Source organism: Rhineura floridana, chromosome 6 (assembly GCF_030035675.1).
Source record: "Rhineura floridana isolate rRhiFlo1 chromosome 6, rRhiFlo1.hap2, whole genome shotgun sequence".
Lineage (NCBI taxonomy): Eukaryota > Metazoa > Chordata > Lepidosauria > Squamata > Rhineuridae > Rhineura > Rhineura floridana.
Window position 1 is genome coordinate 90787378 of NC_084485.1, and position 15366 is coordinate 90802743.

Sequence of the window (15366 nt, forward strand, 5' to 3'; positions counted from 1 at the left end):
AGAAGGGGAGAAGAGGGGCCCGGGGCAGCCTGATGCCCAAGGGCCCCAGCATTCCTGGAGCCGGCCCTGAGCCAAGTCTATGTATCTTGGGCAGATGATATCAATCTGAAGAAGGCAGCTATGGAAGCTGTTGCCCCAAAGTGAACAGTTTCTAATATCACTACTGCTACTCCCTCCTGTGCAAACTATAGAGAACCTTCATTAACTGATGTTTCATTTTAACTTATAAATTGCTAATTAACTTTTACTGTATCATTGGAAGGGGAATATACTATGGCATCTCCCCCCCATACAACAATCCTTCTCAGCATCACAATCCACAGAATATGAACACAACTCCAGTGCTCATTCCATGCAAGGTCATCATGCTTAGTCCACTGAGCCACATCTTCCTGGGCAAGTTTTAGAGATAAACCTGAAACTCTTCTTCTACATGGTGACAGATTTATTTGAATCTACCTTCCCCCAGTGAGCCATTCCAACCTGTGAGAAATGCAAAGCTTAGAACTTGAAGACAAATATGTTCCCCCAACTCTCCAGAGCAGATAAGTACATAAGAACATAAGAAGAGCCTGCTGGATCAGGCCAGTGGCCCATCTAGTCCAGCACCCTGTTCTCACAGTGGCCAACCAGGTGCCTGGGGGAAGCCCGCAAGCAGGACCCGAGTGCAAGAACACTCTCCCCTCCATTTGGGTAGGGCATGGAATGCACATGGGGCGAGGAGGCGGGGAGTTCTGTTGCACAAGCGGATATCCTTGCACTGACAGAATAGTTACTTAGCGCCACATTGGATACAACCAAATATATCCAACATCAAAACCCTCCTTGTTAATGTTAGGATTACAAGAAATAAAGACATCTTTGTAGGCAAGTTCAAGAGATCCATGGGATACAGTTATCCCTTCAGCCTCTGGATGAAATGGACGAGGAAGAGTGCTTCCTTTGAGGGTGGAGGGAAGAGAGCTACCCACTTTTGCTGCTAGACTGTCCTTCATGTTCTTGAACGGACAGATGGGCTTGTGTTCAAGGTGCAGAGCTGGCCAGGCAGGAATCTCCCCCAAATTGTTTTTTTTAAGTGTTTTTAAATTTGTATATTTGTTTTTAATGTTTTTAATTGTTGTAAACCACCCAGAGAGCTTCGGCTATGGGGCAGTATACAAATGTAATAAACAATAATAACAATCCCAAACAGTTGAAGCTATCAGGATTATTTCTTTCTGTTGATCCTCTGATTTTAGTAGTATAAGTGGAAATGTGCACAGAAGACTCCTTGGCCACTTTGTCATTGATAAACACTGACACCTGAACTCCTCTACATGGTGATTTTCTTGTACTTCAAACAAATCCCTCACCAGATTGATAAATTCAGTATCTGGCAAATACCCAACAGAGAAGGTCCACTTTAGTTCTACCAGCTCAGCTAATCTATGACAGAGTTCCATGTTCCACATAGGTGCTCCTCCACCTAATTAATTAGCTCACCAGTAACCTAATACAGTGAAAATTATTCTATTCTGATAGTTGATGCAGAGCATTGTCAAGGTGTTGTTGAAATATGAATAAAGAAATGCCATCACCACACCCTATCTGGAAGTTCTAAAGGGCCAACTGATAGCACAAATCCTGAGTGGAATAATGCTTCTTTAAGCCTCTGGTCTTTGGCTACGTGTTCTTGTGCCACCAACTTCCACAATGAACTTCCTAACCAGAGGCTGGAGTCAACAATCTATAGATCTATATCTATAAAAATAGCATCTCCTGTTGGTATGAGCATCTCCTATTGGTATGGAAGTAGCCTCATTTGAATGATCTGGCATCAAACATGAACAAGGTGCATATGGCATGACATCACCATTCCCCTGCCCCCTAGACCAATCTCCTTATGCACTTCAACAATTTGTTGATTCTCTGTTGTTGACCATCCTGTGCTGTACCATGTCAAATGCTGCTCTTAAGATCCAGTCCCCAGGTTCTCTTAATAGCAAGTCTTCCTCTAAATGACCTTGAACCTGCACTCAAGCTCTCCTAGCCCCTGCATCTGCTGGACCTAGAAGATATCTCTAAGAAGGAAAACTTATCAGACTGATTGCAGAAGCTCTAATCTTTTTAAAAGGAGTCTCTGTCCATCGCCCTAACCAATTCACTCTTCTCACGGTCCATTTGGAAGAAGGTACAACCCAGTAGTGCCATAGTGATACCCTTTCTCAATTCCCTACTGAGGAACATGGATCTGGCAAACTTTGCTTCAGGATATAGAGGCTCAAGTGAGCTTTGGACTTTGTTAGAACAATGTCTGGTATCCCTGGGAGCACTTTTAGTCCTGCAGAGCCTGAACCTGACCTAACATGTTGTGGACTGAGTTCTGCTCACTTTGCTTAAAACATTGATAGGCTACTTCCCCACAAGCTCAAAAGTAGTTTACAGTAGATAAAAAACACTTAAGATAGCTTGGCCACAGAGATCCAAGCTCCAGAAACTTCCATATCAAACTATTGTAATGTACTCTATGTGGGGCTGCCCTTGAAGAATGTTTCAAAGTTGCAACTAGTGCAGAATGCAGCAAATATTAACGGTGACATATAAAGCCCTAAACAGCTTGGGCCCAAAATATCTGAAGGAATGCCTCCTCCCTGACCTGTGTGTGTGCTAAGATCAGCCTAACTCAGGTGTGGGGAACCTTTGGCCCTCCAGATGTTGCTGAACTACAGCTCATAGAATCATAGAATCATAGAGTTGGAAGGGGCCTTGTAGGCCATCGAGTCCAACCCCCTGCTCACAGCAGGAAATCCACAGCTAGAGCATCTCCCGCAGATAGCTGTCCAGCCTCTGCTTGAAGACATCCAGTGAAGGGGATCCCACCACCTCCCTAGGCAGTCGGTTCCATTGCCGAACTGCCCTTACTGTCAAGAAGTTCCTTCTAATGTCCAATCTGAATCTACGCTCCTGCAACTTAAAACCATTAGACCTAGTCCTACCCTCTGGGGCAGCAGAGAACAAATCTGTACCCTCCTCTGTGTGACAGCCCTTCAGGTACTTAAAGAGTGCAATCATGTCACCCCTCAGCCTTCTCTTCACCAGACTGAACATGCCAAGTTCCTTCAACCTTTCCTCATAAGACTTGTTCTCCATACCGGCTATCATCCTCGTCGCCCTCTTCTGGACCCGCTCCTATCATCCCTGGCTATCGGCCACACTTGCTGCAGCTGATGGGTGTTGGAGTTCAGCAGCATCCCCAGCTCTGGTATAACTGGACAGGTTAAAAGCCAGAGAAACCAGGAATGTTTTGCAACAACCTCATGTCTCAGGGAAGTCTTTCTACTGTTGGGATAGGGAAACTATGGTCCTCCAGATGTTGGGCTCTAACTCATCAGCCCCAGCAAGCATAGCTAACAGTAAGGGATGAAATGAATTGTAGTCCAGCTACATCTAGAGGGTCACAAAAGGTTTCCCATTCCTGTCCTACAGCCTCAGGGTCACCACTACAAAGTAACTGTTCCTAACCATGTCAAGATCCTGATCCTAGTTTAGTGATCCATAGACTTACATAGCTGGCTAGAACAGGACAAACATCTCCCAGTATTTTAAGGATTGACATCATCAGGTAGTTCTTTCTTTAGCTACAAATTCATGTTTTTTGAAACAGATACGAGAAACCTGAACACGTTTTCTACCCTGCTTTATCAAAAGGATTTGACCAGGATGTTGGTGAAGTAATAATGGTTGTTACAGTTGTAACGAAAAATGAGCTATTAAGGCAACACTGTCTTTCTTGTTATCCTGAATGCTGATGGCCAGGTAAACACTTGCGCCTTGTTCTAGAAGTGCCTGTGATCATACACCCCCCCCCAACAATGAACAGAATCAGAATGAGAAGGTATTCTTCAGACAGACAGAAGCAAGTAATCTAATTTCTGATGGCTACCACAATGACACCTGTGCAGCCATGGGCAAGCTACATAGTCCCAAGGAGCCCAGTTGCCCCCCAGCTGGCAGTTGCGGACAAGAAAGAGGCTGGCTTGTGCTGTTGTGGCAAACTGAGCATGCCCTAGCCAGCTGGGGAGGACCAGCCTCAGAGAGAGGCAATAGTAAACCCCCTCTGAATACCGCTTACCATGAAAACCCTATTCATAGGGTAGCCATAAGTTGGGATAGACTTGAAGGCACTCCATTTTTTTCCCACCACAATGAAGTATCATCATCTGGAAATGCTTCATCAGACTCTTCACTCACACATCCCAGCTTCAAGGTATTATTTCAAATATGAAGACCCTAGAGTACCTCTGTTAATTCAAGATAGGTTTGGTTGCCCTGTTGTCAAGCAGATACTGAATTACAGTGAAGAGGTGATGTTTCCTGTCATTCTTCAAACTCATTCCTGTCATACAGCCTCAGGCCACCACTACAAAGTAACTGTTCCTAACCGTGTAAAGATCCTGATCCTAGTTTGCTGATCCATAGACTTACACAACTGGCTGGAACAGGAAAAACATCCCCCAGTATTTTATGGATTGGCATTGTCAGGCAGTTCTGACAATGACATTGTCATGAACTTGTCCCTCTCTTACCTTGTTAAAGGCATAGCTTTCAGAACCAATCTCCTACACCCCAAACTCTAAGCCACTGACAATGAAGTAGAAGGTCTCTGGTGTAAGAACTAGGCTGACATGGTGTAAGGTGGGGTATTCTTTTGGTTGTAACCCTGACGCATCATCCTCTCCAGGCCATGTTCCCCATCAGCTCTAAGTTCTAACCAACTTGGGAAAGCAGCTTGAGGAAACAATCTGAAACAAAAGCTGCAACCCCAGCTCAGTCTGAATCATTGCTTTTTAAATAACTCCCCCTCATCCTTTGGTGAGGAGGCCAGGATGACCTTCAAATGCACTATGAGAAGGTACAAAACGGGCCTATTAGTCCTGCTATTCCAAAGGTACAGTAATTGGTTAAAAAACAGGAAGCATAAAATAGGAATAAATGGACAATTCTCACAACAAAGGGATGTAACAAGTGGGGCTCCCCAAGGATCTGTATTGGACCTGTGCTTTTCACCTTATTCATAAATGATCCGGAGGATAGTAGTGAGATGGCCAAGTTTGCTGATGACATCAAATTGTTCAGAGTAGTAAAAACAAAAGAGGATTGTGAAGAGTTCTAAAAGGATCTTTCTGAACTGGGTGAATGGGTATTAAAATGGCAAATGCAATTCAATATAAGCAAAAGTAAAGTGATGCACATAGGGGCAAAAAATCCTAGCTTCACATATACCGCGAATAGGGTCTGAACTGACAGTAACTGGGCTAAATTCAAGGTGCTGGTTTTGGTGTACAAAACCTTATACAGCTTGGGTCCAGGATGCCTGAAAGATCATCTTATCCCTTATATACCCAGTTGATCACTGTGCTCTGCAGGTGAAAGCCTCCTGCAGATACCATCTTATCAGGAAGTCCTTTGGAATTCCCTCCCCTTAAATATTAGACAGACGCCATCTCTGTTATCGTTTCAGTGCATACTGAAGACCTTCCTCATTCAACAAGCCTTTTAAGTAAAGACTTTATCCCAATCTGTGTCTATGCTGGAATGCTTTTTAAGATGTTTAAGATTTTCTTTAAAAAAGATGTTTTAAGATGTTTTAGTGTGTTTTTTCCTTGTTTGCCACACAAGGCTCCTTCAGGAAGGGAGGGATAGAAATTTAATAAATAACAATAACAACAACAAAAACATCATCATCATATGGGGTTAGAAAATGGTAATTAAGAGAGCATGACAGAAAGGTATAAAAGTTTGCATTGTATGGAGAAGGTGGATATGTATAAGACTGACACAAGAAAGTACTTTTTCACACAGTGCATAAACAAACTGTGGAATTTGCTACCCAACTTAAATGGCTTCAAAAGGTGTTTAGAAAAAATCATGGAGAATACAACTATCAATACCCACCAGCCATGACAGCTGTGTGCTACCACCAATATTGGAGGTGATATACTCTGAATACCAGTTGCTGGGGAACACAACTGGGGAGAGGGCTGTTGTGCTCAGTTCCTGCTTGTTGGCTTCCCATAGGCATCCTGTACTGTAAGAACAGGATGCTTGACTAAATGGGCCTTTGGTCTGATCCAGCAGGACCTTTCCTACCTTATATTCTTAAAGGCAAAGTAGATCAGCAATATCCAGCGTGATGCCTTTCAGATGTTGCTGCACTACAGTTCTTATCATCCCTGACCACTGGCCATGTTGGTTGGGGGGGCTTGTAGTCCAACATCTGAAGGGCACCGTGTTGGCCACCCCTAGTCTAAAAAACTCCTCCCTAATTGCTAAACTCCAGCAAGTACGAGGGTGCCTTAGTGTTACAACCAAAAAAAAAGGTAATGATCCAGAGAAGCGGATATTTTCTGCTCTGCACACTTGGCTGTCTTATCCTATCAATTCTCCTTGGAGCAGCTTGAAAAGAGCTCCAAGAATGGCAAATACCTGCACTACACAGGGGCAACAAATAGAGAGGATAACCTGTACTACAGCCCTTCCTCTTATATTTACACTTGAAGCTGACCCTGATGCAATTCCTGTGACCTGACTTACAATGGTTCCTCTGAGGACTTTCCCTTTTCTATGCTCTGTCCTAGATTTGGGCCAGCTGCTACAGAGAACTTATCCTCCTTCAAGTTTGACATTTTGCGGGTATCTAGCCCTCTAGCTCCCATGAGACCAACTTCCTTTGTTATTTCTTTTTTTAAAAAATGGCATCCCTACTTCAATTGAGGTACATGCTTTGCATTGGTATATGTTTCCTTTGTTTCAGATTATCTAGCCAAATTGCAGCTCATATTATTAGTTTTTAAAAGCAGCTGACAATCACATGCTGAAGCAGTCTTTAATGAATTCAAATAATTTATTTACAATTGTTTCCCCTTCTTTTACTATTCAAAGGCCAAAGAACTTGACAAAGTAAAAGATGTTCCAATTTGTTATAAATCAGACCTTCTGTTTTAAGATATGCTTTTAGGCATTGTTGCTTTGAATTTGGATCCTGCCTTCTTTCTGTTGTTTTAACAACTCCAAAAAGTCAATGAGAGATATTCATGTAAAACAAATAATTCAGTTTTAGAGGAATCCAATTATAATATCAGTATGCATATTTGTAATTTAAAAAACAAATCACCACCAACAAGATAGGTTCACTGTCAGGAGCTTCTGAAGGCAAAGTACGCTGAAAATCACAACTTTGTGTCATAATATTTATTATTATAAGAAAATGTATAATTCTCAGTAACTCCTACACATTGATTTACAGTGATTCAAAGTATTCTGATCTACTCCCAAACAGCTGTACCAATATATCTATCTATGATGCTTATATTTGTGCCCAATCCTATATTCTCCCACATAGCATTGATGCAGGTATTATCTTGTGCTTTATACAAGGGATGAAGAGAGGGATGAGACTGCTTATGCACTACTGCAACAGTAACAGGTGCTGTTGCAGTTTATATGCCTAACCCTAAATTATTTATCTATCAGGTTGCAAGTCTTAAAATTAGGCTGCAAAGGTATTATTTTACTCTCTGAGAAATCTTTCACAGTTTAAATCAAAATTAAAAAAGCTTCCATCTCTGCTTCCATTTCATAAATGTTTTAATTTATGTTACAAAACTACAGCATTGCATCATTCTAAAATTGTTTAAGCTAACCTGACATTTTCAAAGATACAAGATTGTCCTTGATACTCTATCTTTACACTCTATCCCAAGGGGGTCATGAAGTCATCTGAGGGGGATCGCAAAGACTCAAGAGAATAATTATTTATTAATTTAAAAAATTAATTAATGGCTGGTCTGTGCACCACCAACTTGCAAGCCTGCACTGCATGTGCACGCAGCCAGTACAGTCAGTTCCCACCACACAGAGAGCTGAGCAGCACTCACACGAGTGCATCAAGAGAAGGGGCCAGCTGGGCTAATTTAAGCTCCAGCGGCTCCCCCCCCTTTTGTCAGTGGCAGTGAAGGAAGATCAATCAAACTGATTGGCTCTGGCTGTAGAGACAGAGGGGGGATCTGTCTGCCAAAAAAGTGATGGGACATTGTCCCGGAGTGTCCCTCCACGAATACACACCTGGGCACTCATTAAAAATTCACTGTATAGTTGACATGTATACATTGAACTACAAGTTTACTCAGAAGTAAATATCTTCATATTTAATGGGGCTTACTTCCAGGTAAATCACATTGCAGTAATCAGACCAGACTAAGATTCTGTTGAAGCTTTGAAACTGTACTACTTTTGCAGAGGGGGGGATGGGGCTTTACTGGTTAAAGGAAGTAAAAAATTATGTCTATAATACAAGGATTTAGGCTGTAATCCTAACCAGGTCTACTCAGAAGTAAGTCCTATAGAATTCAGGGGAGCAGCAGCCATATGAAGTACGCTAGGCTGAGCGTTAGTGACTGACCCAAGGCAGTAAGTGAGCAAAAAAATGATGGGTAAAGTAAGATTTAAAAATGTCAAATTGCACATGCTCAGTATATTTCTGTTGCTGTTTATCAAGGCTTTGAATGTATGTTTATACAGTTGCATATGTTCATTATATTTTTAAATATTTTAAGAGATGTTAAGTTGCCCAAATTTTGTTGTTTTTACTCTTGTGCATGGTTTAGGGTTGGCATTGGGGGAGAGGAGGGCTGGGAGGAAGTGTGGGATATAAATCAAATAAATAAATAAATAAATAAAAACAGCTGTATGACAGGCAGAAATTAAACAGAAATTAAATTAATCCTTTTCTGGTATGGAAATACAATTATGGGAAAAATTTCACCTGTTGACATTCTGTCCATTAGACATATTATTGTTGTTGTTGTCATATGGAACTTCCTGAGCCAAGTGCTGATGATGAGGCACTTAGAACCAAAGTCCAAATGCCCTGACTCTGTTCATCACTCTGGTTTACTTTTATCTCCTTCCTTTCGTTTCCTTCAACATTGTTAAAAGTTATTTATATTGCTATAACCTGCTCTGGGGCATTCTGGTGAAGGGCAGGTAATAAATATCATCATCATCATCTTTGTTTTTGTGATGAATAAAACATTATTTAACACTTCATTATGTATTTTTTTCAATTAACAGAGACTAAAATTACAACTATTTTTTAGGTTACAAAGGGGGTCCCGTACCCATAAAGGCTGGGAACCACTGCTCTGTCTGTTCAGGACTTAGTTACTGGCACTGTTTCACAAGTACCAAAAGAGATCTGAAACCTGTGACACATTAATTTGCAATATAGGCCATATATGAAACCATTGCTTCCAAAATTATAACCCTCTTACTCATAGCTCAGAAGCAGAGCATCTGCTTTGCAAGCAGAAGGTCCCGGGTTCAATCCCCAGCATCTCCAGGAAAGGCTGGGAATGCTTTCTGCCTGAAACCCTGGAGAGCTGCTGCCAGTCAGTATAGACAATACTGACCTAGGTGGACCAATGGTTTCACTGTATAAGGCAGCTTTCTATGTCCCCAGATTTAGAAAAATGTACAAAAACATCTAGAGATCCTGCATTAAATGTTTCATTACAGCACCCTGAACTGCTAATTGAATCTTATTGTATTATATTGTTTTAAATTTTTTAATTGTGTTTTAAATTGTTTTTAAAAGATGTTTTAAATTGTATTTGTTTTAATGTTTTTAGTTACTGTAAACCGCCGAGAGAGCTTCGGCTATGGGGCGGTATATAAGTACAATAAATAAATAAATAAATAAAGGAGGGAGAGGTATAACACAACTTAATGCACTACACTCCAAGTCTTGCCATTCTGAAATTGGGGGAGGGGAGAAGAAAGGGTAGAGGACCCCCCCTCCCACGTGCTTTTCTATCCCATCTATATTCTTAGACTGTATCTACATGGTGGGAATGCACAAAGACCTTTCGTCAACATACACTTCTGTTTCCAGCCTAGGCTGGTCTCATACCTGAATTCCAGACCTGTATAAGCAGTCTGCCAGTGCAGAATGTTACCATAGTTTTACCTTGTATCATACTTGCTTTTAAAAACAGACCCCTTCTGTAGAACTATGGCACCAAACTGGGGGCAGAAAAAACTCCCATGCAAATGTTTCTTAATTTTTTTATTGACTCTCTTACCAGGATTTCAATTTAAATCCATCTGTTTCTTAATAGCTCTTCAATGTACATTCCGAAAGGAAATCAAAAAGCTTGAAACCAGAGGAGGAATGTAAATTCATGTCTACTATCCTAACAGGCTTATCATTAGCTCACTACAAAAATATTGATGACACTAGTTTGTTTGGAAAAATAAATAATAATTTATTACTTGCGAGTTATTTCAACATTAAAATACAGCTAAATAATCCAGGCAACTGGGTCTGGAGAGACAGTTGCATCCAACAGTTGTGTTGAGGCCTGAACATTTCTAGAATTTTAAGTATTTCCTTTAATAATTGATGTAGACATTTTGAATTTTTCTGCATAGAATATCAGGTGTGAGCAGATTGCATTAACACTGCTTAAACATTTCAACTTGTCAGTATGGCCAACTCGATTTCTGAAATATTTGCAGTATTTTCCCATCGAAACAGTAATAAACGTAAAATAAATATATGCCACCGCTTTATAATCACTGAATATTAATGAATATTTTATGTCTTTTTAAATCTCCCTGTTTAATTTTAAAGGGTGAAATTAAGTCTCCTTCATGCAATATGCCAATTATCTGTAAATCAAACAATAACTCAGCCATTATACCCCTTTTTGTTAATATACAGGAAGCTAATTTGAAAACACTGGAAGGCATTTTTAGAGAATAATTGAATAGTCCTTCCTGCCCTCTGGTGGTTGACAACTGCAACTTGTGCATGTTCAATTGCTACCGAAGAAAAACAGAGTACATATAAACTAGTAATTTCTCAAAAAAGAGAGGAAATGTCTAATTTACCAGTAACTTCAGATCAACATGTTTTAAATGATTAACATTTCCTTTCATAGAAGACAATTCAGTTTAATAGCTAATGCTGAAGGTGTTAATTCACATTTTTGAGCTGAAATACAAAATAAAAGCCTATAGTTTAGAGCTGTTTTTGCATACAACCAAGATGTTCTCTTTTTTTTCATTTTAAAAGCAGCCTGCTTCATTCCACTACACAAACTGTTTTTTGAGATACTTCAGTATTGAAAGCAGTTTAACATGTTGCACTAGGATAGGGTGTATTTTCCACAAGAGGAGCATCATTCTGAGCATGTTGGTTCTATTTTCTGCAGCACAGCAATTAACTCCCAACCTTCACTTGCCTTCTTATGGGAAAAACCTCTATCTATAGAAATACTACTTTATTCAGTGAGGCATTCTGCAACTAATGTGCAAATCCTCATTGGTGTCAAATAAAATGCAGTCGTCAAGTCAGATCCAGAACCCAATCCTTAAACTCATGCACTCATCACACATTCTTCTGAAATTAATGAGATTATTTGAAGATAGTAGATTTTGGGATTTCAGCATAGAGACGCCACTTTATGCTGAACAATTTCATTTTGAATTTAAGAATGGCAGATAATGTTACGTTTGTCAGCATATCTATTCCAATTATTGTTTGGGGACTTGGTTCTTCATTGGAATCCTAAATTTATTTGTAAAGGAGCTCTGCATTTGTAACTTCATTAAATGCAGCTGCTATAATTTATTGGAAGCAATGCAATAAGATGCAAGCATTTAGACGTATAATATGATGTCTTAGGGTTCTTCAAGACCATTAAAAAGCAATTGGATTATTCATTTGTAGCTTTCTAGCTTCCAAATATAGCTAAAAAACAAATATTAATCCTATTTAAATTACAAAATGGCACTGTGACACAGATTAACACTCATCCACAAGCAATATTAACTTGCCTGCATTATTCAAGTTGCTGAGTCAAAAGGTTGATGATGAAACAGTATAGATTTGTTTTTAGTATTATGAGCACAGGTGCTAAAATTAATTCAAAGTAAGAAATTGTGAAAAAAAGCTAACATCCAAAGCATCACGCATGGAGGTCTGTGTATACATAGGAGTCTTTATTTCAGTGGAAGCACCAAAGCCCCATTCAGTGAAAACACCAAAGCACCCCCTCAAGGAAGGGGGCCCTCTAAAGCAGCACCCCACAAGGTGTGAGAAGCTGCTACTAGAAGGGAAAAAATGGCCATCAAAGCACAGATCACTTTGCGCACACACAGAGGCCTGTCTGGATACAAGCCACTGTTTACATTTGACCAAACGTGTTTTGCTTAATATCATAAGAAAATATTCAAGAGAAAGACTTGGATTGGATATGATAATGTATTACAAATGGGTTATGATTAACTAAAAAGAAAAAGCAGGAAAGCTGGTTATTTTATTTTGATATAAAACAGGGTTATGGAATGGACAAGGATTTCAACGTTTGAGGGCAATGACTATTTTAAGAAGTACATCTGTCTTTCAAGGATAGATCATCAAGGGACTGTTCTTTGCAACATCACCCTTTGCTGGCTATTTTACAGAAAAACAGTGATATAATTTTTTTAAATGATACCACTTCTCTGCCATTCTATCTATAGTCAAGACAAGACAACAGCAGAGTGTTTGACACAGGTAGTATATATGAACACGCAGTGGTATAGGATCAAGAAAGAAAGTGGGGTCAGGGTGGGGGAAGCCTAACTAGACAACTCTGGTAATGCATTTTGCTACTAAAATGCAACATGGTACCAAACACACTACTGCTTTGGGCTAGAATTAATGCAAATTTATATGTAGGTCACACCATCTGATGTACCTACAGTAATCTTTCATTATCCAGTTAATTAAAAGCTAAAAACTTAATAACGAAACACGAAAGGAAGTCTGCAGCCTGAATACATAAGCCCTCTTTAACAAAGCTGACATTAGTTATAATGAGCTACATTTATTCTTCAGCTGTGAGACAGAACTCACCTCCTGAATGGTACTGCTTCCTGAGAAGTTGAGGTTGTACTCCCGCTGGACTTCTCGATGGGTGATGATCAGCATGAAGTTTTGATTTAATGATTCCTGCAGGGCACTGAAAGGGTTGAAAGAAAAACAAGAAAATCAGGAGTGAGCATGTTCTAGCTTGCTTCACATTTAGCTGCAAAAACCCCAGGAGTACCCTAAACTCTGCAGAGACAAGTCCAGGCACAATGTTATCATCGCTTTCTTTTTTGCTCCTAAAGGCAAGGAAGCATGTGGCGAATGACCAAGGGGGCTAACCTGTTAACTCCTTCTCTCTTAAGGTGATTGAAATGTCTAAGGCTACATTTTAACTCTTCAGAATTTTCAAAACACTGAGCCAACTGCTATAGCCACAATGTTCAGCTATATGAAACAGACTTATTCACTGAAATTGAGTCTTTAAACTACATCCTCAAAATAAAAGCCTGATTACAAACACATATACAGAAACTTTATGTAAAATAAATGTAGGTATATATAAAACATTTGTTTTATTTCTAGCTTTTAAACATCCCTTTTTGCCAGTTGTATCTAAGGCAATGTATAGTCTTAATATACTCTGATGCTAGCTTACAACAACATATACCTGAGGTGTTTATAGGGGTGTGTGTGTGTATGTGTATGTGTGTATGCATGCAGATGGACATGCATGACCAGAATTTTCAGTTAACTTGATAGATGTTTGTGATTACTGCCGAAGTAAGCTTTATATGATGTCAGTGGGAAGTGTTAAGAATTCTGGCTTTTACTAGTAAATCTCACCTAGTGTCAAATGACCAAATTCCATCCCTATTTGCATAGTTATTGTTTGTTATTGTTGCTGTTTACCAAAACAGGCTGAAAAGGTTCAGGAAAAAAGTAATTTTTGTTTTCAGGCTTTTTCAAAGGCTTATAATTTTATTGAACAGAGCAAGAGCTGTCTTGGAAGATACCATAATCCAAATATATATATATTAGCCTCTCCTTATCTTTACTACTACATCCTCTTTAACCTCAACATATTCTCCTTCTCCCTTTCCAATGCAGTCTTCCCATGGTTAATCTGGACCAGAACCTGTACTAGCTTCTGAAACCTAGACCCAAATGCAGAGGGGATGGACTATCAGTGCTTAATTTATATATTTAGAACATGTATAAACTGCTTGATTAAAGAATTATCTGAGTTGTGTACAAAATAAAATGATAAAATACAACTATAGTCCGTAAACCAAACCAATTAAAACTAGACAAAACCATCATCAATAAAAACAGAAACCCATCATCATTAAAAGCAAAGACAAAACACATAAAACTTTTTAAACAAATATAGGCAATAAAATCATGTGTCTGGATAGGTTTGCAAAAAAAAAGTTTTCAACAGGTATCTGATGCTTGCCTTAGCTCAGTTTCCTTATTCATAGTACTAAAGGGGAATGCCCCTTTTTTGCAATACAAAGCACTTGAGAATGAGGAAAAGCGGCTCTCCATCAATGGAATCCAAGATTGCAACATTCAGGATCAGGCCATAAATGCTGGTGAGCACATCATATTGTATTATATTGATCAGTATTGCAAAGATAAAATGTTCAAAGAATATTTTTTCAGGGGTTTCCAATTACTTTTAATAATTGAAAAATGTATTACAGAACAATAATATATTCACACCAAATTGGGGGGAGCAGAGGTTCATATCAGAAATGATATTAAAAACATCTCTGATCTTAATAAATCTTCCCACCCCTTCGGAGATGGGGAGCTCATAAAAGCCGATAGCATCCTGAAGAATTAAGAGTCCCAAGGAGTACATACTGTGAGACTACTATACAATAATATATAAAGATGCCACAAACCTTTAGGAGTTCAAGCAAGCCAACCTTTCTCAACCCTACTTGTTTCTTTTTTTTCCCCACACTAAAAGGTGGTGCTGGGAGGCGGGCTGTTGATTTGTCCCATGGCAGATGTACAGAACTCTTTTTTGTTTCCCAGGCTCTTTTTACATTTACATAAAACCACTGAGTGAGGTCATCCAAGAATTTAGATAACTTTTTTACACACACACCCCGCCCTCAATCTTCTGAGGTAGGTTGGGTTATGACCAAAGATAGGGCTTTTTGATGGTGGTGTCCACCTTTGGAATAGCCTCCCTAGAGGCTCATGTGGCACCATTTTTGTTATCCTTTTGGTACCAGATTAAACTTTTTATTATTATTTTCATAGGTTGGTGATAATTTGTTTTAATCAGACTGACATGACATTTAAGTGGTTGTAACATCCACCACTGCTGATAATGTTCTGCTGGCTGTTGTTCAGTAATAGAGCATCTGCTCTGCATGCAGAAGGTCCCGGATTCAGTCCCTAACATCTCCACATGGGGCTGGGAGAGAACCCAGACTAAAACTCTGGAGAGC

The 15366-nt window shown here is 39.6% G+C and overlaps 1 protein-coding gene across 1 annotated transcript in view; it reads right to left on the minus strand.

Annotated features, from left to right (window-relative positions):
• Positions 1-15366, minus strand: part of FAF1 (Fas associated factor 1) — a 299638-nt gene that overhangs the window by 220727 nt on the left and 63545 nt on the right. Inside the window, exon 7 of the mRNA XM_061632944.1 lies at positions 12944-13049. Within this exon, the coding sequence (XP_061488928.1) occupies positions 12944-13049 (106 nt within the window). The remainder of the gene's footprint in view (positions 1-12943; positions 13050-15366) is intronic.